We start from the raw sequence: 22355 nt of genomic DNA on the forward strand, positions 1-22355 counted from the left end.
CGCGGTCTCCCTTGGCGACGGGGATACACAGCGGAGGGTGCAAAATGGCGACCCTCCCAGGCGAGGAGGAAGCGGAGTCGTCGGGGGACTTGGCTGGGCTACAGCTGGAGGCGATCATCGGCTTCAACGGTAGCGGAGGAGAAGAGGGGACCATTGTGTCTGCAGCCTGGTTGGGAACAAGGGCACTCTGCCCATGCTCAGGGGGAGCTCTTGCTGCTCCCACCAGCAGATCCCTCTCCCCTTTCAAATGTAGATTGTGCTTCTGACACATGGAGACCCTAAGGTCATGGGCTTCCTTGGCAAGGCTTCTTCAGAGCTTGCTTTCCCCTGAGGCTGAGAGAGTGTGACTCCTTGCCCCAGGGGTCTCCATAATGGTCCAGCGGGGATTGGGAACCCTGGTCTTCCCCAGAGTCACACACATATATATAGGACCAAAGTTTTTAAGATTTTAATTGCACTGTGTTTTTAGACTAAGGTTTAAGTCCCAGTTTTGGGGGGAAAGCGAGGTACAAATAAATATAATAATAATAATAATAGTAATAATAGTATCCTCCTCCATTTTTCCTGCACATCCTCCACCTTGTGCTGCCCTGGTCCTCCTTTGCAGTGAGGACATCTGGCCACTCTGTGGTCCCAAACCACACTGCAGGAATAATCCAGTCTGAGACCATTTTAACTGCCCTGGGTCAGTGCTAGGGGATTCTGGGAGCTGTAGTGTCTGTGAGACATGGAGAGAGAAGGCTCTGGTGCCACCATGAACCACAGTTCAGAAGTGAGAGGTTGGGTTTAGACCCCTTGCTCACCTTGTAATGACAGATGATGGAGTTTACTTGGAATGAAGGCAAAGAGTTAGTGAAGATTTGAAAAGGAGAATTTATTTACAGAGGGTCATTAGGACTTGGAGGTTTTGATCGGGAAGATAGGCAGAGCTTTTAAGGTGGGAGTGTCAGGGTTGACTCTTGTTTGTTATTAATTTTGCCTCCTTCCATATGTATATTGTACTTTCTTCCATATATGTTTTCAGAGCAGTGAAAATATACTGCATGAAAACAAGAAAAACGTGTAGCTTTATATTTTGTTTTCTAAACACACACACACACACAGTACAATCCAAACTCTCCCCAAGTCTCTTTGGTTCTCTTATACAAGTGCTGTTAGGAATATAAACCAATTAAAGACTGCTTCTGTGTTGATCATGCTGCTACTATGACTACATAACGAAAATGAATGTTACATTTTAGAAAAACAAGGAGCTTGTGCACAACACAGTAATACAGTATATAGTTGCCTTTTTTCAACATGAGACACAACAGGGTCAAGAAAATCTGAGCAATCGGTCCCAAACCCTTAAGCAGTAAGAGGAACTAGCTTCAGAGCATATGCAAAGTACAGACAAGTTATCCAAAAAAAAGGACACATTTTGTGGATGTTGCTCACTTGAGGATGACTCTAAGCATGTAGCCATATTGCAAAAATAAAGCATATTGGCACCACTTTAACTGCCATGACTGTCCTGTGGAACCCTGGGATTTGTAGTATGTTGAGCTAGTCAAATAAATACAAATCCCAGGATTCCACAGAATAGCAGTTAAAGTAGTGTTAAGCTGCTTTATTTCTGCTGTATGGCAATACCCTCAGAAATGGCATAGCTGACCATATTCAGCCCCCCCCCCCCCCGAAGATAGCATAAAAATGGCAGGTCCAAGTTCCTTCATCATTCTCTTACTCTAGGAAGGAAGGAAGCACACCCTTGCTTCAACAGAACAAGTTTTAAAAGGGTTAGATGTTTTCTAGGTTCGTTGTGGGCATGAGACTTAGATCTTGCTGTGATTTGGATTCTCCATTCAGGATATCACAGCAACGGATCATGGCACCTGAAGGGGAGAGCAAATGGTTTCTTCCATTCCATTATCAATCATCCTTCATTCTGAATGTTTACAAGCACAACAAGCTTGAGATCCCCCCCCCCCCCGTGTTACAGGATCTATATCTGCATTGAGTTATTGAGCAGTCCCATTGTGGTTCAAGCTAAAATGGGAGCTCTTTGAGTGTTTTACCAGAAACTACAGCTTAGACACGGCATGGTTTATTGGTTTAAGTGTTGGACTAGGGCCCTAGAGGCCATTAAAACTCATTGGGTGACCTTGGGCAAGTCACACTATCTCAGCCTCAGGATGGCAGTGGCAACCCCCCCCCCTTTGAAGAAACCTGCCAAGAAAACACTTAAAGTGTCCAGAATCCTGTTGAGCAGTTATGAATGCCTAAACTAGTTATGCACTAGTTCACTGCCTTAGGGGCACCATAAATTGGAAATGACTTGGTGGCACACAACAACAACAACAAAATAGCTTAGCTAAAGTGTGTTTAAAAAGAAAAGAGTTCTGGTTAAATATGAAAAACAAAATCATTCTGTCAGTCAGAACTCTGCCTATAGGTAGAGTGGATTGAAGGTCAATCTGCATGGATCAGTCGTTTGAGTTCTGTCTTAAAACTACAGACTAGATCAGTTCAGTATGGCCTGGTACAGTCTGGTGCTATGTGCTGATCTGGGGCCGATTTTAGGGCTCAGGAGAGTGGCGCCTCCGCATGCTCCCAAGCCCTTCTGCATGCTGCCGGCATCATTTTGGTGTGCCTCCATACAGACGGGGCATGCAATGATGACATCCATGTGCTGCAGCTCCCAAACAGTACCATGCTGCACGGATGTCTTCAGTGCACACCGGGAGCGGGTTCTTTTTAGGGCTCCCGGAGGCCGTGCCGTTTGGTTGCTGCTGCCTCTATTGGGGGCAGAAAGGGTCTCCTTCATCTGAGGAGTATGAAGTATTACACACACACTTGTTGAAGGCAGATCAAACAAGGAAGTACAGTGGAGTAAATACTGTATACTGAGTGGTAAAGGACAGTATAAACAGACCTTCTGCACTCCAAGATGAGTTGATTCAAGCATTGGATCACTAGCTGTCACTAACAGTGGCCAGAATGTTGTTGGGCAATTATGAATGCCTAAACTAGTTACGTACTTGGGACTGTTTTGAATTCACAACCCCTATGTAGCCATTAGTTTAAGGGAATACATTGTGACCATGAAAGTCCCCCAGGCTTTCAGATTCCATTGTTGATGGAATCTGTTCCCCTGTCACTCAGGAAGCAGCTGACTGATGGCCCTTCTCCTCACCTAATTTCTGGCATGAAGGGAATTTTGACAGGGCCCTGCTTCTGCCTGTTAAACCAGAGATCGCTCATAAGAGAGAGTGGGAGCACCAGTTAGCTGCTTCTGGATCAACAGGGGAACGGACTCTCATTGATTTCAGTGCCTTTTACCTGGTGAGGATTGGGAGAATTGGGATGAGAGTCATTATGTTAACACCATAACTACGGTGTACGTATATGCATTTGTAACTCCCCAACAGGATTCCAGCCATTGTAAAGCATCAAAGAAGCTTTCCTGTTTAGAACACAACTAACCAGCATGTTTCCTCAGTTGCATGGGTCTTAATTTTTCTCTTTCTTGGCCTCCTTTGTTTGCAGGGCATGTTCCTTGTGGCCTCATCTGCCACCCAGATCGGGAGCACCTCATCTATCCTCTGGGCTGCACAGTCATTGTCCAAGGCATAAACATTCGCACTCAAAATTTTTTACATGGCCATACCAACAATGTCTCCTGTGTCACTATTTCTTCAAGTGGATCCTATGTGGCTTCTGGTCAGATCACATTCATGGGCTTCAAGGTGGATAAGGGCTCTCTTTTAAAAATATTTTTGATTCCCAATTGCTGCTCCAAGAACCAGGGGAAAGCATGACTCTGAAATCTGGTTTCTTAGTCCTGTGTTGTGGGCTAATTGTGTTAAGATTACATGCTTATGTCCTGCCACAGCAGTGGACAATGCTATTGTTGATAAGGCCAAATAAAAATTGGGTTTCCAACTGAGTTTTTAATTGTTGGAGCACAGACTTAAAGCTCATTTCAAAGGGGGTCATGGGGAGAAAGTTGTTGGTGTTTAAGGGATATACTGAAAAGTTAATTTCAGACAGTGAGGGGCTCGGAGGTGTGAGTGCTGAATTTCTCAATTCCGTCTGAATATGGAGTGCATGTAAATCTGAGCCAGTAGCGCAGTTTTTGATTCACCTACATGGAAGCCAACAGTGTTTGATTATTTAGTCTGCACACATTTGAACTGAAGATGAATTGATCTATGTTATTTTAAAATATAGATCATGTCAAGCTATTTATTAATTTTAATGCTTCTGCCTTATGTTGTAATATATATTCTTAATGCTGCTATTTGGCAGTGAAATGGGTCATGTTTACTGTTTGACAAGTTCATTTAACAAGCTCTTTCTCAATACGGCTCCAATCGATCCAAAGGGTGCCTGTGTTAATGTATTTCAAGTAACACTTGTTACAGTTTTTTTACACTGGATTTGTTTTTGTTGTTATTCCAGAATCTGTCATTACAAAGTGGAGTTGACCTAGGTGCTGTTGTCATGCTGATCTTTGTTTTTCATATCACAGGCTGATATCATTTTATGGGATTACAAGAAAAAAGAGATGTTGGCTCGGTTGTCACTTCACAAGGGTAAAATTGAAAATCTCGCTTTTTCTCCAAATGACCTTTACTTAGTATCACTTGGAGGTCAGGATGATGGAAGGTAATATTCATTAATAAGTAACTTTCCTTTTCTTACTATGTTTTTAAACTCAAATGAGACGTCCACTTCCCTGTTTTGAATCAAGGGAAAGTGTTCCACAAATCTTTCAGTTCTTTTTGTTGACTATGGCTCTGCAAATTCTATTTGAGATTATTCTAACACTTTCTTTTTTTATTCATGTGTTCTGGAGATGCATGGAATCGGGGGTGGGGGTGGGGGAACAGTTGAAAATGTATATGATATTGGAATGCTTGTGTATGTATCCGATACACACAATAGACAAAGCTTGTCCAAGCTGGTCCACTAATTCATCTGACACAATTCTGTATAGGAATTGTATTTGTTCCAGATTTGCAACTGCCCGCCTTTTCTCCTTCTCTCCCTACAAACTTCTTAAGGCAAGGATAGAAATCATATATTCTCCAGATGATTTCAGACGGCAGCTCCCATCAACCCAAGCCATTACTGCCAGTGGTGAGGAACATGAGGAGTTGCAGTTCAACAACATCTGAAGGGCCATGTGATTCCAATTCCTATCATAATGGGAAATGAAAATATGGACCAAATACCAAGAGAATCTTTACAAGTCTTTGGGTAATTCAAGTAACAAAGCATATAAGAAGCTTCTGCCTCTTTGACCACTTCTGCATAGGTCAGTTAACTAGTTCCCTCTGCCCTCACTATGACCTGTCTAGACAGTGCAGGGCCAAATCCCCAATTTGAGTGCCAACTATCTTCATGTGGGAAGGCCAGTTCCGCATCGAATCTGTCCTATCTCAGCCTAAATCAGTTTTTAAAAACTCACCTTTTGCCCTACATTTTGCAGGAAGATCTGAAACACTCTGTAGTGACAACGGATAGTTGTTTACACATGGTCTGGTGCTGCTACTGCTGGCATGGATTGCTCCCTCTGAAGTCACAAGGCACCTAGCCATGTGATCAGCAGTGGGCACCTCATTTCTGAATTCAGACAGTGCAACTCTTGCCAACAGTAGCAGAACAGCAGGAATCTTGTGTAGACAGCCATCTGGCATTGCTATGAAGTGCAGAGGTAATGAGGGGAATCCAGGACAGTTCTGTGGCCAGAATACACTGGGAGAAGCCAAGAGTATTCTAGCCATTGTAGACGAGTCCTTAACTGCAAGGATGTATCAATTATAGAGTGATGCAGCAGATGTGATGTGAAAGAATTTGGTGTGGGAAAAATAAGACTAAAATTCTGCATCCTTATCTGCAGTTGCTGCATTCATTGATTCATAATTTCAGTTTTTGTCTCTGCTATCTTTTGAGAAGTATGTACAGTCATCCCTCCATATTTGCGGCTTTGATATTTGTGGATTTGATTATTCACAGATTTCATTAATATGTTATCTCTAGGACTGTCTAGGTCCTCCAGTGCAACTCTGTGGTCAACTTTAAGTAAAAGTTGCACTGAAAGACCATTTGTAGCTACTTCAGTGCCATTCTATGGTCAGTGTATGTTGGACATTGACCACAGAGTTGCACTGGAGGACCTAGAGATTCCTAGAGAGGTGTCCTCTCAGGTAAAAACAGTGTTTTTGTTATTTGTGGTTTTTCCATATTCACGGGGGTCTTGTTCCCCTAACCCTAGCGAATATGGAGGGACAACTGTATTTCATATCTGCATGTATGTTCCTAGCTCCTTTGTTCTGATTCTCCTGCCCTTCAGATCTGTGAATTATTTCATAACTGGTGGAATAAAAAGGTTGTTGGAATATCAGAAATCATATTCTAACTTTAATTACCTGAGTCAGGCTTACCAATCTGAACACAATCCACTAGTAGTATTTGTGGCCCACCATATGCTCAGTACTCCTCTACTTATGCTGCTTGTCTGGGGAGAACTGATAAAATGAAAGTTAAACATTTGGCAGCATATAAGACTTTAGTAGTAAGCTGCGTTTGGCTTGGAGAGTCCTGGGTTGTGTGGTCCTGGTAGAAGCATTGTGTTTATTTCCAAAGTAATTAATTGTGGGTTGCAAAATGTTAAGATCTTATACTTGTAAGATGTTGCACAATAGCTTGCAATAGAAAAACAACTGTTTTTTTATGCTATGGTGGACTTTGCTGAAAACCAGTATCTTTGATAAGACTCCTCTTTCTGTTCCCAAAACTGAATATAGAGAGGTGTCAAAACATATGTCTGTTTTGGCTTGGATTTTATTATTGGTAGCTTGTTCTTAAATACTTGTAACTGTACATACTTGCTGTACCAGGTTGTTTTCTGGCATTTCACTGGTGTTGCAGTCAATATTTTTCCTCTTGTTAGATGACATAGTTAATTTGTGAATTGGGCTGTAAATTCACAAGAAAAAATGTATTGCTACATGACAGGCCAAGCAACTATCTAGATAAGATTCCCACCTGACAGTTTTGTGAAAATAAAATTCACCTTTGTTTCACATGTGTACATGTCGGTTGCTTTCAACCTGCTCTGTGTCATAGAATCATAGAGTTGGAAGAGACCGCAAGGGCCATCCAGTCCAACCCCCTGCCATGCAGGAAATCCAGATCAAAGCATCCCCAACAGATGGCCAAACAAGGGTTTAGGACAAGGGTCGGCAACCCCCGGCCCACAGGCCGGATCCGGCCCGGCGACGTGGCAGAACTGGCCCCAGCCCAGTCCTGCCGCCGATTGCCGCCGGCACCAGGCAGCCGTGGGCAGGGAAGGAAGGGAGGGTGGGGGTCGTCCTCTTCCTTCCCAGCCTTCCCTTCCCATGGCTGCCTGGCAGCCGCGAGGAGGGAAGGAAGGGGGTGGGGGAAGAGGAGGAAGAAGAGGAGAAGGCGGGAGGGAGGAAGGAAGGAAGGAAGGAAGGAAGGAAGGAAGGAAGGAGGATGAGGGAGGAAGGAAGGAGCAGGAGGAGGAGGGAGGAAGAAAGGAAGACGAAGGAGGAAGAGGAGGAGGAAGAAGGAGGAGGAGGAGGGAGGAAGGAAGGAGCAGGAGGAGGAGGAGGAAAAAGAAGACTCTTTCTGAAGGTGAGACAGTGTGACTTTCCAAAGTGCATTTCTGTGTATTTTCAGTGCTTTTAATGCTAAAAGGCCTGCTTTAACAATGATAGTGATGATGATGATGATGATGGTGGTGGTGGTGATAGTGGTGGTGGTGATATTGATATCAGCCAGCTTCTGAGGCCCAAATGTCCTCCATTTTGATCATCCCTAAGAAACATGCATTTATATTAACATTTTTTTAAAATCATCAAATTTTTTCGCACGTCCTCCATTTTTAAAAATGTGTCCTACATTTGAAAACGATGTCCTATATTATTAAATTATTTATTTATTTATCAGCTTCGGCCCCCCAGTTGTCTGAGGGACAGCAACCCCTGGTTGCCTACCCCTGGTTTAGGATGAAGCGAATTAGCAATTAAGGAGTCTTGGGCTCACATGTTTCTTTGGACTAGTTCAAATTATAGTTTGCCAGTTTACATGAAATACCACAAGTCAGGACAGGAGACAAGAACTCACTAAATGTAGTTTTAGAAGGGCTGGAAAGGAGGAAGCACACAAGCCTAAGGCTCCTTCATTTCATGTAAACCTGGACTGGGAAAGTGAAATCTACAGGACTGCAGAGACTGCAGAATGGGACCTGGGGGCTGCATGTAGGAGACATGCAGCCCTCAGGTCCCACATTTTAGTCTGTGAAGTCTTTCAACACTTTTTTTAAAAAAAAATTCTACTGAATTTTAGGCGATTTTCACCCCCAAACTAGCCAAAACAAGAAAGAACAGTTGCATGTGTGGCAGTTTGCATCTCTCCTTCCCAAACCTCTTGAAAACACTTCAAAAAATTAAAAAGGCTGAAAATCACCCAAAATGGCAGCTGGAAGTTATGCAATATCACTTCCAGTGCATCTAGAACATGATAATGTCACCTGTGGGTAGTATGCAAGAAATTTACCTGTAATATAAACCCTTGATTGGTATAAACCTAAGTTGACATATAGACTGCTTAAGGTAAATAATATTTGCACATTGAAAAAGAGTGTGTCTTTCGTCCCCCATGAAATTAAATTTTGAGACTCTTTATCAGATTGTTTACATAATACAAAAACATGGTTTCCTGTTGCAAGTAATGAACTTTGTTGTGCTTCTCATGGTACAGTTCTATGCATGCACATTTGGGAGAAATCCCAAACTGAATTACATAGGAAGTAGTTGTAATTATGTATGGAAGTCAACCATATAAAAATCCTCTGTTTTCTGGCAGCATAGTAGTGTGGAGTGTCCTGAAGAAAGAGGCCATCTGTGGCAGTCCTGCTGCTGCGCGTAGTGCTGGCAACCCAACCACACTGGTCTACTCCAACTGCCGGGATGAGATGTTCATTAGTGCTGGAAAGTATGCCTTGGTGTTTGAAAAAGAGACACCAATTTCATTTTTACAGAACAAACCCTTTAAGTAGTTTCATTTCCCCAAACCTCCTGGCCTGAATGATTAGAATAATGAGCAAGTGAGGGAGTAGCTATACTAACATTGTCTCTGGATACTGGTAATGGTGAAATGCACTGTGATTGTGTGTTCTGGACATGCATTTTGGCACATTTTCAGCCTATCCTTATATTTAGAAAGACCTAAATTATTGCTTCTGTGATTAACAAGTGGAATTTTGCATCAGACTCCTCCTGTGACATTTACAATGTTTGCACTCTGAGATCTGCCATAGTCATTGTAAAATATCTGTACATTGTGGTCTTTAAATACTAGAGCAAGTGTATTTTTTAAATTGCTAGATTCTTTTCTTTCAACGCCCATAGCATGCAATCATTGGCTTTAACAGACAGTGAGGCAATGGAGTCAGTCACATTCATTTTCTTTGAGGCTTGCTGTATCTTGAATGATTGCTACTTACCTATTCTTTGATGCTGTGCTCAGAACTTCTCTCAGTCTTTTCTGAAATGTTCTTATCAATAATGTCCCCAGCTCCCACTTCCAGACCACAGGAGAGTAGTATGTTTAGGTTCCTAATACACCACAGTGATATATAAGCGAGTTGGCATATACCATTTCTAGGTTGGTACGCCAGGCATTGATGGGATAAAACAAAAATGGGAAAGACACTTTGAAGTTCTATGCTGTGAAGCAGTATGATGTTTTGTATCTGGAATTGATTTTGAAATAATTGTTTTGGCTGCAGCGGAACCATTCGAGTGTGGGAATTGGACTTACCCAACAGGAAAATCAGGCCAACTGAGTGCCAAACAGGGCAGCTGAAAAGAATAGTTACTTGTATGATGGTAAGAGGTCTGCTGGTCTGACAGTTACAGTATATAAGGAAGCGATGCCTACACCAAAATGAACAAAAATGTAGCTGTACTGATGTGTTGGAAATGGTCTACTTAAGGAAACGAATCTATTCAGGAGGCTGATGGATTTCCAAGGTCATCTGCTCCTATCTCTGTTGAGCAGCCAGATACATAACTGGATGATAAATGTCCAAAAAACGTCCAATCATTGACCTGGAAACAACCCAAATAGGATGATGATCATTATTTCTATGCTGCCAAACCAGAGGACCTGAAATACCCCAGCTAGTCATCCCAGAGATCTTCCAAGTCATCCCCAGAGTGTAAAAGCAACAACTTTAGTCTTTTGGTCCAGTCTGGAAAACTTCTTTAGATCTTCATTGGAGTTCGCCTTTCCCCTTAGAAGTAATGCAATGGCAAATCTGCAGAAGGCCTGTTAGGCTGTAGCACTTAAACTTTGAGTAAAGGAGGATTTGCTTTACACTCACTGATGTGTAGGCATGTATTTTATGAATCTTTTTGAAACAATTGAGTTGTTTTAACTAGCCCTGTTATTATAATTTATTTTTCATTGTAACTGTTCTTTTTTGTTGTTGTTGTGCTTTTTTCATTGGATGATGTTTTTCTTTGTTAAATGATTATTAATGTGTTTTGGATTGATGTTTAGTAAAATATACTTTCAGATGGTATAATTGCAATTGTGTAAAGTTAGTAAGTAAATAAATACACTGAACAGCATCAGTAGCAGGAACAGGACATGAAAATATGATTAGAAAAACACCCAGTTTTCCTTTATTTCTGTTAGGTTTTTTTAAAAATATATGAATGACAATTAGTCTTTAACTCATACTTCAAAAAGAAAAACTGGCCAGAAATTTATGATGTGCTAGTTCAATGTAATATACCTATCATAGTGAAGGTGTGATATATGTACCTAATCTTTCTCCTCCTTCTCCAGATGATGGATGATGACAAGTATTTCTATATTGGCACATCTACTGGTGATGTCCTGAAAATCAATACAGAAAGCACATTGATGAGTGACTATGGTCCAGCGAAGGAGAAATTCAGCCTGGTAAGTGGTTATTCTGCTCCACCTCACATTAGTGGAGACACTCAGGTAGTTGTTGTGCTTGCAACTAATGATCAGCAGGCATCAAATGATTTAAGGCACTGAGCAGATGCAGGGGAAAAGCCGCTTACCTCCGGAGTTTCCTGATTTGCAGAGACAACCCACTGACTATACCACTGGCTCCCATGATGGGCCGGACACCCACGGGTAGTCTGCACTCCTTCTTCTGCAAGGTCGGACCAGCCAAAATGGGCATTTGCAGGTATGAGTTGTGCTGTACCGTAATTTTTTTCCTATCCTACCCCAAATGCATGCACATGCACAAATACACTACCGGTGGCCATCAATCGCCTCCCTTTTCCTGCCAAGTAGCCAGCCCATTTGATGCTCTGTGCAAGTAGCTGTGCGACTGGCCACTTGATCGTACAAGTGATTGGCCACCCATATGGTGCATCAGTGTGCCCAGTGACACATTGGCACAGCATGCTCATGGACACCCTGTACATCCCTCCCCCCTTCTCCCATGGTCCCCTGTTGGAATGGCCAATTTCTTAATGTTATTATTAAATGCATTGTATTGTTGGTGATCTGCCTTGTTTGTCATCATTTTGCTTCATGGGATGTACAATGAGTCGATGGCCACTCATGTGCATGTGTGATCAATTGACAGGCAGGTGACAAAAAAAATCTATGGGTAGCAATGGGGGCTGGTGACTTGCCAGTCCCTTTCTCATCTCTGCACTGGCACACAGTCAGCAAACTGGTGCAATAGTTTGCGCTTTCCAGCTTGATGCAGAGGAAACCAGGTGTTATTTTGCAATACTTATCCCTGGAGCATGGCTTCACTTTGGTTTCCTCATTTGGCCACATACGTTGTCTAAACAGATAAGGTTCACAATGGGGTGAAACCACTTCTTTTTGCATGAGTACTGAAAATCATTTTGTGTATTAGGATATAGAGATATCTGATAAGAAGAGAAGCGACCCCCAGCTCTTTGTCATCTTTTGTATGTGATATGAGGGCATTTTCCTTTCAGCCAAGAGGCCTTTCATTGTACCGATTCAGACTTTGTTGTCAATTTTGTGCCTTTCACTCCTCTTGAATCTTCATCGAGCAGAGCCAGGATTCAGAACATGCATTTATAGGCTATAATATATTTCATACATTATCCAGCGGCTGTTGTCCCACTGGGCAGGATCTCCAAAATGTCAATACAAAAAGTAAAGCCATCATAGTAGCAGAGTTGAGCTAATTAAATACTGACATTCTTAAATTTATCACTGTGAACTGAACATACATAGAAACTTTTCTGTTTGAGAGCAAAAAATCCCTGACATGGCAGAAAAATGTCTGTTTCCTTTGAACTAGATAACAGAGGAAAATTTGAACTGTAGACTAAATATAGCATTTCTTGTCTGTTGGACATTGTAAAATCTTACTGATTTGCTTTACCCATTTTCAGTGAGCGTAGGGGTCTTTTTTGCTTTTGTTTTTAATTTAAAAACAGCTACAGAGGCCAGCCTCTGAGATGGGGATTCTAATACTTCTCTCTTATGCCCTTTGGGCCCCCTGTCTGAGCGCCCTACACCCCAAGCAGCTATGTGCCCCACAAATGGGAAAATAGACACCTGAATGTTTCTGCTCATAGGACAACTTGTAGCTTTTGCAGGTAGTGTGAGCAAAGTTCAGGTTGGGAAGATAGCACTGTAATAAAGGGTTACCACACATTTCACTGTAGCTGCTTTTACCTTCACAAACAACGCTACAGAAAATACATTCTCAAAGTTTCTGACTACACGTCTTACTTAATATTTGACTAGAAATACTTATTTTCCTGTCTCTGCAGGCTTCACTGATTCTTGTATCGTCATATCTGGGTTCAGCAAGCTAGCCTTAGTGACATGGGGCACAAAGAATTGATACAGCCATCCCCATGTCTGAATTGAAACTTGGGCTCATGGCTTGCTTGACTGATTCAATCTATCTGTAACATAGATTTCCTCTTATTCTACTGCCTTCTTCTTTACCAAGTACTATTGTCTTTTCAGTGAGTTACATCATCTCATGATATGTCCAAAATATGACAACCTTAGTAATTGTCTTGACTTCTAGTGAGAGTTCAGGCCTGATGTGCTGTACAACCCATCCATTTGTCATTTTAGTAGTCCATGGTATCTGTAAAACTCTTTTCCAGCACTACATTTCATGTGAGTTGATTCTTTTCCTATCAGTTTTCTTCACTATCCAACTATCACACCTAGTCATAGAAACAAAACACCATGGCCTGGATGATTCTAATTTCAGTATTCAATGACATATCCTTCACTTGAGGCTCTTATCTGGTTCCCTTATCACTGCCCTTCCAAGTTTTAGCCTTCTACTTTCTTGATTACAGTCTCAATTTTGGTTAATGACTAAGGCAAGGTACAGGAAATTTTCAGTTATTTCTGTGTCTTCATCAACCACTTTGAAGTTTTGTAAATCATCTCAAATTACTAAAACCGGTAGATTAAACATACATAGTTTTGTGAATAAAGACATGTAATTTAGAAACACTTTAGTCTATAGCTTTATAAGACTTTAGAATCTGTTTATAGTGTGCCACATGTCCTTTTGTCTTAAAGGTGTATTCTAGTAGTAGAGTGTTCGTAGGAAACTAGTTAGGCTGAGATCCCTACTAGCAAAAGAGCAAGAGGCTGCTTTGTGAACAACTGAGTTTAGTGCTGGATTTTCTTGAGCTTTCTAGATCTAGAGCCTGGTCTATTCAGTGGAGCCGTTGTTGTCGTCTTCTTCTCTTCTTCTTCTTTGGTTTTTTTTCACCCCTCGGGGTAGCTATATGCAACTGTGTATAATGGGGCAACATAACAACAACAACAATGTATTTCTTACCTGCCTCTCCTGGTAGATTGAAGTAGGGAACAACAGATTAAAATGCAGCAATAAATAGACATATAAAACAGTTAAAAACATGAACACCAATTAAAAATATGCAATCAGTTGAGTTTTAAACTCAGACAATTTAGAGTAGAAAAGTAGAGAGCAGGAATGGGTTAATCAGCCTTTCCTTGTTTCTCCAATCCAGGAAGCGCATTGGGGCCTAACAACTTGGTTAGGGCCTACCATATATACCTCAGTATAAGTCAGCCTCATGAATATGTCCAGGTCACATTTTGGGGCCAAAATTAAGGATTTTTATATGACCTGTGAATAAGTCAAACGTAAAACAGAAACAGCTGGATTGGGAAGGAGGCTTGAGGTGCAAACGTCGGCCCTTCCTCCTTCTCCTTGGTTGATAGCTGGGCTAGGAAAGAGGTTTCAGGGGCAAGCACTTGCCCTTCTTCCCCCTCCTCAGCCTGGCTGTCCACTGAGTAGACAGACAGACTGGGAGGAGGCTTGAGGGATGAGCCTGTTGACCCATTTGTAAATTGACCCAAGTTTTATAAAGTCTTATATGGCTCAGGGCCGAGTTACTTGAAGGAGCGCCTCTCCCTACATAATCCGCCCCACACTCAGAACAACGGGGAAATATTTACTCGAATACCCCAGAGTGAGATTGTCAACAACTCCCCAGAGAGCCTACACGGCAATAGCTCCAGCTTATTGGAATGCACTCCCAGAAGGGATTAGACTCAGCCCTACATTGGAAGCCTTTAAAAAGGCACTGAAAACCCATCTTTTTCAGTTAGCATATCCTTCCAACTCTATATAGAGATATTACACCCTGATAAGACCAGTGTGCCTAACCAAAACTGATAGTGTGACTGTTGATATATTGCTTTTAAGGTTTTTAATCTGTATGAAATTTTGATACATTGTATAGTATTTTATTGTAATATCTTATAATTTGATATGTAAACCGCTTTGATCTGGAGGAAAGGCGGTATATAAATAAAAGTTTTATTTTTTATTATTTTGGGGGGGCATACATTTCTTGACTTATAGTTGAGAATATGCGGTAATACTGAAGGCACCAGATCTCTTCTGATCTTGGAAGCTACGTAGCATCAGCCTTTGTTAGTACTTGCAGGGGAGATCACCAACAAATACCAGGTGTTAGGCTATATTTCAGAGGAAACTGGCAAAACTACCTCTGAGTCAACAGGCAACTTGAAGGCATACACACACACACACACACACACACACACACACACACACACTTTTAATATAATTGGGATATGAAGAGATTTTCAAGAAATTGTGAAGGTATACAAGGGTGGGCTAAAACAGGATAGTGTTATATTTTTATTAAAATATAAGAACATAGATGAACAAGGACTAAACTGAAACAGTGTTTGCCTATTTAGCACAGAAGCTATGAGAAGAAAAAGGGGAATTTTTGATGTTAAACTGTGTAGAGTGACCTGCAACCTATTTAAAAGGTAAATTGCCATCTCTTGGAGCTTCCAAGAGAGGCAGTTCACTGGGATGTGGGAACTGGGGAGTCTGGAGGGTTGGAGACTTTTCCTTTGATACTCGATTTAGATAATATAGGAAATTAAAGAATGGAAGGGATATCTTGTTTATTTCATTGAACATAAGTGTAATATTTTGGAGCTGTAAAGATGAAACAGCAGGGATATTTTGGAGGCTTGTATAGCAAAGCTGAACTTGAACTTCCCTTGACAAGTTAAAAAACCCTCAGGCTTAGCAACAAGTAACATAAGGTCCTGTACACTTTGAAACACAAATAACTCAGTTTCTTGCTCAGAGATGGCTGCTATTGTTGTTTTTTAACATAATTATCTACTTAACGCTACCCTGAAGTCATATTCTAGAGGCAGATCTGTGCAAGTGTGTTATTGCAACAGAATTCCATGCTCCTTGAAGCTGTTTTTATATGTTAATTTATAAAGATATTTTTATCCTGTCCTATATGGAATATAGGAATTCTACCATTGACAGTGTACAAGTGAATCCAATTAAAGTAATTTAGAGGAATTTAAAACAAAAATGAGCAGGAAAAGTATGTTAAACAATTAGAAGATTAGAAAGGATTTAAAAGTTAATGCAGTTTATAACCCTCTGTAAATAAATTTTGGAACACATCAGTTAGGCCCCAAAGGGCACATAAAGAGCCATGCTTTTACTTGGTGCTAGAATGAAGCAAGTGTTCATGCCAGGGGAGAACATTCAACAACTGGTGTGCCACAAATTGCATAAGCTTTTGTCTGGCTTGTTAGATATATGATACGTATTATTTATACTTATTGCTTAAGTAGAAAGCAATGCTTGAAAAAAAAATTTGAACTACACCTCCAAAAATCCCCTATACACCACAGCCTTTTATGGGAGTTATAGGGGCTCTACAGACCAGCACTTTGTGCGGTCTGTAGGCAGAGTGATGGCGCAGCATCCACACGCTGGATGCTGTGACTCCGCCCCATCACGTCATGATGCCGTGTGCCCTTGTAGACGGCTTGCAGCATCATGGCGCGGACCTAGTGCTGCATCTAGAAAATGCAGTGCCAAAAGGGTGTAAGGAAGACACGCTGCCGAGGCTATGACACTCTTTAGAGGGTGCAAAATGGAGCCGTTTTTTCCAGCTCCTTTTGGTGTTCTTTAGAGGCTGGATCTGTGCTGCAGCATGTGGTTGCTGCGGCACCGATCTGGCCAATAAATGGGTGGCTGGATGCCACCCATCTGTCCAGCCCCATAGTCTCAGATATGAGGCAGATGATTTTTCTCTCTGCTGTAACTGCCTACTTAACTGGGAGACCAGTTCATTCATCTGATGAAATATGCTATCCCAAAGAATTCTTAAGTCATTATATGTTTTCACTGGATGATACTCAAGAAACAGTTTTTTTCTCCTACCTTTAAAGTTTCAGAAAACTCTCAGGGACGTAGCTAGGATTTTAGGAAGGGGGGGTCCAGACTAAGTGCCACCATTATAATGGGGCTTGAGTACGGCGGCGCAGCAGCACACACCATTCATTTTTCTAATGGAAGGGGGGGTCCGGACCCCCAGAACCCCCCCGGCTACGTCCCTGCAACTCTGTGTGTGCATGCATATGTACACATGCATAAGTGCATATATGTAAAAGTAATGTACAGTGATAGTGTAGTTTTCATAATTAATTTCTTTTAAGTTATTATCTTTTAACTTTCTAATGTCATCTTGTAAATAAGTAACTCCCTCCATATTTAATATATATACTTTTGTTTTCTTGTTCATGAAACACCTAAGTTGACCTCCTATCATGAAACAAGACAACAGTTTAAAACAAAATGCCAAATACACTAAAACAAATGTAACAGTCAGCAAAAATCTGTCACTGTAGAACATATATCCTATAATCTGAGCAATTAAAATAAAAATTTGTTCACTTGAAGTGAAAAACGCTCAATGTGTGTGGGACATGAAACCTGGTACACACACACACACACACTTTGTTGTTCTTAACATATGGCAACCCTAAGGTGAACCTATCATGGGGTTTTCTTGGCAAGATTTATTCAGAGAGGGTTTGCCCTTGCCCTCCTCAGACGCAGAAAGAATATGGCCTCAGTGTCAGCCAGTCAGTTTGCATGGCTGAGCAGAGGATCTGAACCCTGGTCTCCCAGCATCCTAGTCCAACACTCTCCCAAACTGAAACTGAAATACATGTACATTTCTTAAACTGTAATCCAGCAGCCTGACAGTCAGCCTGCTCTCTGAAAGTCTTTTGCTTAACTGGCTTTGATAGATGCCGCGTGAGGATCATTCTTTGTGGTCAGAGGTGCTCAAATTAGTCTTTACTGTAGAGTGCACAAAGCTTTCAAGGCAGAAATGTTCAGAATGTTTTAAATTTTACATTTCTCACCCCCCACCCCAATCTCTGCCTTAACATATTGCCTGGATGGCCCAGAACATGCTACCTATTGAAATATAGAATGTGAGGATCAGGGAGTGTCCTCTGTAAGAAATATATTCGGCCCTCCATGAAAATATTTTCCAAAATAAATTTCCAAAAAGCAAATCTTGATTTTGCCATTTTATATAAGAGTCATCATTTTACTACACCACTTTGTATAATGGGGCTTGAGCAGTCACAGATTTTGGTATCTATGGGTGGATGGGTGGGTCATGCAACTAAACCCCAGCAGATAACAAGAGCCTACTTTATCTGTTTGTAGCCCATTTAATATAATAGCCACCTGCTGTTCACTATGCATACTATCCAACTGTTCTCATTTAGCATGGACAGTCATGAATTAATCCTCTGTCATCTTATATTTTTAGATGCTTTTAAAATGACCCAGTCATTCTCTCTCCTCCTCCCACTTTTCCCTTTTTTCAGCTTACTTCACTTGCTACAAACTGAGCTCAACATGCCAAAGTAGTTTGCACTCAATTAACTGAGCTTGGGCAGGAGAAGAGAAGGGGATGAAATCTTGTCCTTCCCAAAGACTCAGGCAAAAGCACATTGCTATACCATCTCCTGCCTTCTCTGTTTTTTCCTCATTCATAACATTTGCCTTCTTGAACACATTCTAATTTTGCTTGGCCTCATGTGTCCCAGTTTCTGTGTGAAATGTTGGAGGGCACGAGCTGATGGAGGGAAGGTCAAAGCAGTTAATGATAGGCAGAGTCACAGGGTCACTGTTGATCAGGGTGAGGAAGCTGTGGACCTTAGCCTCTCCAGAGTTGAAAAATGGCTAATTGCTCTCTGGAAGCTTGCAGGTGCTGTGATTTTTCATTTAAAGTCTGCTTCACTGTTCAGTTTGTTTTAGGCCCAAAGTAGTTATAAAAGAACATACAACCAGATCTGACCCATTCTATCCAGTTAGACACACCACCCTTGACAGAAGGACTTCAGCTACAGAGCTTTCAGAGAAGCATCCTTTGTCCTGTGTTGTCTTTGAAAACAAGCAAGACTCAGCCTTGTAAAACATGTTTGGAGCAAAACAAAGGGGTGAGGGCATGAGAAGAAATACACCGACCACACAAAGTAGATTCCCCCCCCCCCGACCCCACAGATCTGCTACAGTACAGGAAAGATTGCAGAGAAAAGGCGAACTGAATCAACCCAAACATCATCAGGGCTGCATAGCAAAGGGTTGAGCAGGTAGGGAGAGATCAATACAACTAAACAATAACTTTTTAAAAAACAAAAAACCCAATGCACATTCCTCTCCTGTGGTGTAGCAACAGGAAAGACAAGCAAGACGGTTTAACATCATGAGTTCAAAGGAGAAGGTTGGTGCTGAGGGAGTGGGGTTTGATTCAAAGGCAATATTTTTGATTTCACAGCACCAATCCACTGGTAAAAGAAAAGGAAAAAAATGGAAAAACAGTAATGTTGAAAAACTGATTCTTAAACTACTGGCAAGGAGCTGCCTAGGATGTGTAGTACAGTGCACCCTTGTTTTACACGGTGGTTCTGTTCTGGACCCCCCCCCCCCCGCGTAAAACAAAAAGTGCGTATGCTCGAGCCCCATTACAAGTAATGGGGCTCGTGCTTGCGGTGATGCATGCGCCATGGGCATACGCACTTGTTTCTTCGGCTGCGTGGCGCCAGAAGAAGCAACATTGCTTTCTGCATATGCTGAAACCAGTGTATAATGCGCCCACATATGACGCGGGCGCACTGTATACATTCTGCAATCATTCCCACACTCCCAGACCTCTTGGTTAAATGAGAAACAATAGAAGATGGAAAATGTGACCTGGGTAGGGAGGGACTGGTGAGAGGTTGGAGTCTCATGTCAGCTCACATACCTTGCTATCATTCCTGTGCTCCAGGCTACCAGTTGGGGGGGGGGATAACAAGGGATGTCATTCTCCCCATCTCCAGTAGGCAACACCCATAGGTATCAATCTTGTGTATATGCAAAATATTTTTTTAAGCTGTGGACTGACTTGGCTAGATTCTGCTGCTTCCTTCAGAGTACAGGTTTGAGTTCAGATTCATTGTGCCTTCCCCCCTCCCTTTCCACTCATAGTTGATCAGACAGCTTTATGATTAACAGTAGGCACTGCATTACCTGTACTCTGCTTCTAGCCTTAAGAATGAGGATTCTTATGCCAGCGCTCTGTGTAGGTGCACTATTTTTGTTCAAAGATTGCTTGTGACTAGTTGGAGGTGACTGATTGAAACCCACATTCACATTAAAATAGATGACTATGACATGAGCCTGAAGGAGATCATTCCTTCTAGATTTTTTTATGTGGCACTTGCCTTTCACTGTTAGCTACAAGAATGAAATACTAGATGGTAGTGCAGCAATAGAGAAAACCATAGAGAATGATGACAACACTGAGCATGTGCTAACCACTACCAGCAATCAGTGACAATGGAGAATGATAGTTGGGCTCTCCGGTAATATACACAGTACATGTGCTAGACACACCTCTTTTAGGAGGAACTAGGAGATCCTGGGGTAGCTATTAAAGGCAGAATGGTTCTAACCTACCACCCCAAGGGACAGCCCACCTCTGATAAAATCAAAGAACTAGAATGAAACAGTGTATCACAGTCCAGCAACCCCCCTGTTCCCAAAGATGAAGTTAAATTCCTCAACTGTAAGCACTGTTTCAGATACCTTTATTTAGAGGAAGGTGGGCTAGAAATACAGAAATAAATTACAGTGCTAAGGAAAATTGTTGTTGCTGTTGTGTGCCGTCATGACCTTTCCAACATATAGCAACCCTAAGTAAGTCACTTGCTCTCAGCCTCCCAGGAAAGTAATGGCAAGCAATGGTTGTGTCTAAGTACCATACTCAAACCACTATTCCAAGCTGGAAAATTATCCTTGCATTATCTTAAGCAGTAGACAGGCATTCAAGGAATGACTGCAAGGCAGGGAAATAACTCATCAAGTGAGAGCAAAATGATTTATGACTTCTATAAAAATAGTATGATTCTCATGCAAGGAGAATTATATACTGTATATGTTTCTGGTGGATGACACTTTATCAAGTTTATCTCATCAGCAATGCTTCTCAGCCGCACTGGGAAGTCTTTTTTAATACAATGTGCTGTAGTGGCATCTAATGTACTAAAAGAAGAAACAAAGTGAGATAACAAGTTGGTGCATTTAGGTGTTGAACTGTAACTGGGAGACCAGGACTCACATTCCTACTCAGCCATGGAAACCAACTGGCTGACCTTGGGCAAGTCACAGTCTTTCAGTCTCAAAGGAAGGAAATAGCAAGCCTGCTCCGAACAAATCCTTCCAAGATAACCCTGTGATAGGGTTGCATTCAGTCTGATACCTTTTATTTATGATATTTGCTAGATAATTAGAATCCATATGATGTAATTAAGGTAGCTAAATTCTGTTATGTCATATGTAAGTTATGTTTGCAATTGGTCGTTGATAATAGATAGAGTTTGATTCTGCTGTATGCTCCTCGAATTGAATTTTAATAATAGTTAATAATTGTGCTGTACAATTATTATTTTATTGGTTTTTATTATTTTATATTGGTCAATGACTGAATAAACTGATTGATTGATTGATTGCATTCAGTCAGAATGACTTGAAGGCATACAACAAGAATAAATAGAAGGGAAACCAAATAATTAAATTCACAAAAATTCCATGATTAATGTCAAGTTACACAATCATGCAGGATCAATCCATGACTGATGGGTTCTCCCCATGTGCTAACGGGTCTGCAGGAGTCAACATTCTTTTCCTGTCAATTATTACCGCTGAACTCTTGTCCTTCCCAGCCAGTTTTTTCTAATCTTGTGTACTGACCCATCACGTTTGTCTTCCCAGCCAAACAAATGAGAAAATTATGGACAGAGACAGGATAAAGAAAAGAAAAACAACAACAACCCAAGTGAAAACAACATAAAAAAGCTGCCCCCCAGATGACCACCGGACTACGAGTCTCTGAGGAGGAAAAGGCAACTGACTTGGGAAATATATTTATTAAATCTATCAAAAGTGAAATGGAGGAAATAGAGCCTCTAGTGAGCAAGAGAGCCACAGCGGAAAACCTAAAAATAAAATCAGCTCACCAAGCAGAAATATTCAGGATGACCTGAAGAAGGACAAAGAACAACTTAAACATAGTAAGACTACTAAGGTCAGTAATAGCAATGAGAAATGGTCAGTAGCACTGCCAAAGCTGGTGCCAGCTGTTGCTAACTGCTCTAATTGGCAGCAGGACACATTAGCAGCTCCCAAATTAACAACGGCCAGTTCCAGGCACCATCTTGGAACACTGGATTCTGTGCCAAAGGGAATGGCTCCATCAAATAGAGCCTCCTCAGTCCGTGCCTGCTCAGAGTGATGCAAAATGACGCGTCGGAGGAGGGCAGAGACTACAGCCTAACAGCAGTCAAGTCATCTGACTACACACAGTCTAATGAACAGAGTATATTAGAAACAATAAAGTTACTTTGTACCAGTTGCAAAGAACAATGTGTAC

The 22355-nt window shown here is 41.6% G+C and overlaps 1 protein-coding gene across 2 annotated transcripts in view; it reads left to right on the forward strand.

Annotated features, from left to right (window-relative positions):
* The window catches only part of CFAP52 (cilia and flagella associated protein 52), a 43238-nt gene continuing 20883 nt past the window's right edge, over positions 1-22355 (forward strand). Inside the window, exons 1-6 of one of the 2 annotated variants that reach the window (XM_042455206.1) lie at positions 1-129; positions 3529-3728; positions 4514-4650; positions 8881-9009; positions 9806-9905; positions 10873-10989. In XM_042455206.1, the coding sequence (XP_042311140.1) occupies positions 45-129; positions 3529-3728; positions 4514-4650; positions 8881-9009; positions 9806-9905; positions 10873-10989 (768 nt within the window). In that variant the 5' untranslated portion in view covers positions 1-44. The remainder of the gene's footprint in view (positions 130-3528; positions 3729-4513; positions 4651-8880; positions 9010-9805; positions 9906-10872; positions 10990-22355) is intronic. The other variant, XM_042455207.1, reaches the window with a different exon arrangement.

This window comes from Sceloporus undulatus, chromosome 2, assembly GCF_019175285.1.
Source record: "Sceloporus undulatus isolate JIND9_A2432 ecotype Alabama chromosome 2, SceUnd_v1.1, whole genome shotgun sequence".
NCBI lineage: Eukaryota > Metazoa > Chordata > Lepidosauria > Squamata > Phrynosomatidae > Sceloporus > Sceloporus undulatus.